At 45.8% G+C, this 2,566-nt stretch overlaps 1 protein-coding gene across 1 annotated transcript; it reads right to left on the bottom strand.

Moving 5' to 3' along the window:
* Positions 1–422: 422 nt before the first annotated feature.
* On the bottom strand, positions 423–2,053 carry LOC120257835 (GATA transcription factor 6-like). Its single transcript, XM_039265117.1, has 3 exons — positions 1,863–2,053; positions 1,478–1,753; positions 423–1,359 (listed from the first exon to the last, which is right to left on the bottom strand). The coding sequence occupies exons 1-3, from the start codon at positions 1,944–1,946 to the stop codon at positions 679–681; spliced, it is 1,041 nt and encodes a 346-aa protein (XP_039121051.1). The 5' UTR covers positions 1,947–2,053; the 3' UTR covers positions 423–678.
* Between the last annotated feature and the right edge of the window lie 513 nt (positions 2,054–2,566).

The raw sequence follows: 2,566 nt of genomic DNA on the forward strand, positions 1-2,566 counted from the left end.
CAACTCATTCATTCAATCTTGATAATTTTTGCTTTAATACATTTGCATCATAGAGAACTTTTGTTAAACTGAAATGCCAATTGAACTGATTGAGACTAAGAAACTCCATCTGACAATTCATACATGTACAACCAGAAAAGAAAGAAAACAGACAAAACCTCATTGTTTGTACCACCATATGATGTGTATGTGTATAAGAGAGAAGGAAAAAAAAACAGAAAGAGACAACAAAGAGAGAGAGAGAGAGAGAGAAAGAGTAAGAGTGGTTGAGATGGTTCACAAGAGTAGCATGGGAGGATGGAGTGGGCAGGCTGCAGTTCCAAGAGATGCAGAGAGGAAAGCACAAACCATCCTTTGTTAATGATCCATCCACCACCACAACAAGAACAATGAAATGAAGACTGGAAAAAAAAAACTAAGAAAAAAAAAATCCAATTTTTATAACAATTCATCATCATCATCATCATCACCATCACCAGAACTACAACACAAGGATTGAAGAAAAAACATACTGTTTCTATATATATATATATATAAGAGCTAAGCTAAAAACACACACTCATTTCTCCTAGAATTTCTAGTTCTACAATTTTCAGTGAAGGTCTCTCTGGTCTGGAGAATAAGAAGCTAAGAAAAACAAACTAAGTCTGAGCTAAATGTGAATTCAATGATTAGGATTTAGGAGTAGATGGGAAGAAGAGGGGAGGAGGGAATGGTGAGGAGGAAGTGGCGGCGTTGCTCCTCTTCAGCCTTCTTCCGGCGCATTTCCAGGACTTTACGGTGACTGTTGGAGTGAACATGGCTGACAAATGTTGGGCTGCACGCCGGCCGGTACTCCGGGAGGAGCCGACCAGACTTGTACCGCACGCCGCACGCGTTGCAGAGAGTCTTGGCCCCTAATGGCCCAGCTCGCCACTGCGGTGTCTTCTGGACGCCGCAGTGACTGCACCTTCTCTCGCCGGTTGCGCCAGCGGTGGCGGCAACGATGGACTTGGGTTTCCGGCCTCTTTTCTTTGGTTTGGGGCTTTGCGGGGCTTCATCGTCTAAAAGGAGGAGACTTGGTGGTTTGAAGTCGTAGATGAGGCACGGCGGCGATGAGGACGACGACGAGCAGGATGACACCGGAGAAGAGGTGGAAGACGAGGACGTGGGGTCGGGGTTTTGGCCGGAGCTTGCCCGGACCCAACCGGCCGTTCGGTGACGCTTGCTCCGCTTAGCTTTAACAGGGACTACGGCTTCCACCTTGGGCTCTATTTTCGGCACCGGAACGCCGGGGATAACGCCGGAGCACGGTGGGAACTCAGAGTAGGAGTCATCCATGATACGCGAGACCCATTCCAGCTCCGCCACATCCGCCGCCTGAGAAGCATCAACCAAAACCCTCAATAAACCTCAACCTCCATCAAGAAAAATCCCATTTTTAAGCTCATTTGACCATTAAAACCCAAAGAACGAGAAATACAAAAGGGGGCTTCACCGGCAAAGCGATTTCAGAAAGTGGAGGGAGTTCCAAGGAAAGCGACGAAGAAGAAGACGAGTTAGAGTTCTCCGGTTCAAAGACTTCAGCTTCCTCATCTTCTCTCACTCCAGCTTCATCCGCTTCCTCTTCAGCTCCAAAATCAAGAAGGTCATCAATGGAGAACTCATCCCCCAAACTACTCCCTTTCTCCAAACCCACACCGACCTCCTCTCCCACCACCTCTCCCATCTCCTCCCTCGAGCTCACCTTCAACGCCACCACCTCCATCTTCACCTTCACAAACAAAAAACAAAAAAAACCCCCAAAAATATATATAAAAAAACTACACAAAAAGCAAAAAGACCCTTCCTTTTTCTCATATTTATACATAAAAATCCCTCACCGGAGAAACCAGAGCTTGCAAAGAAGAAGAAGAGGAAGAAGAAGAATGGTGGAATGAAAAAGAAGTGAGCGTTTGGTGCAGCATTGAATAGCTTGAATGAGTCCGTGGGCGCAACCAATGCACGCCTCCCTCTCTCTCTCTCTCTCTCTCTCTCTCTCTCTCTCTCTTCTCCTACTTTAACCCCCGCTTTTCCCTCTTTTCACTCTTCCACTTTATAAAACGCACAAGCTTATCAACTCTGAATTTCAAATCCCGGTGTGGTTTTATCGAGATCGGTTTCATCCGACGGTCCACGTTCATCCTGAATTTGATTGTATGCCGGCTCGAACCGTTTTCAACCGGCTCCTTCCCACCAAATCGATTTGATTTTTTTTATATATATATTTCTTATTTTTCTTATCTATTTTGTTCTGATTTTTCTCATCCATTCCACCCACTCTCTCCTCCAGATCATCTTATTAAATTTGATTTTTTTTTAATTAGTAAATGTGAGGGTGTTTGGGTAAAATCAAAGCCTGGAATTCGTTCCGTAGAAGGGAAGCTAGAGGGGGAGGAGGTCCAACCCAGTGGGTCTCATTAGTTGGGGGTATAGCGGTCATTTCATGTGGATAATCGGGTTGGATTTTTACCGGGTAAGACATGCCGCCGACCCGAGTCCGCATCGGGCCACGTCGATATCGTGACGTGGATCGTTTTTATTGGTC

Source organism: Dioscorea cayenensis, chromosome 4 (assembly GCF_009730915.1).
Source record: "Dioscorea cayenensis subsp. rotundata cultivar TDr96_F1 chromosome 4, TDr96_F1_v2_PseudoChromosome.rev07_lg8_w22 25.fasta, whole genome shotgun sequence".
NCBI classification, from domain to species: domain Eukaryota; kingdom Viridiplantae; phylum Streptophyta; class Magnoliopsida; order Dioscoreales; family Dioscoreaceae; genus Dioscorea; species Dioscorea cayenensis.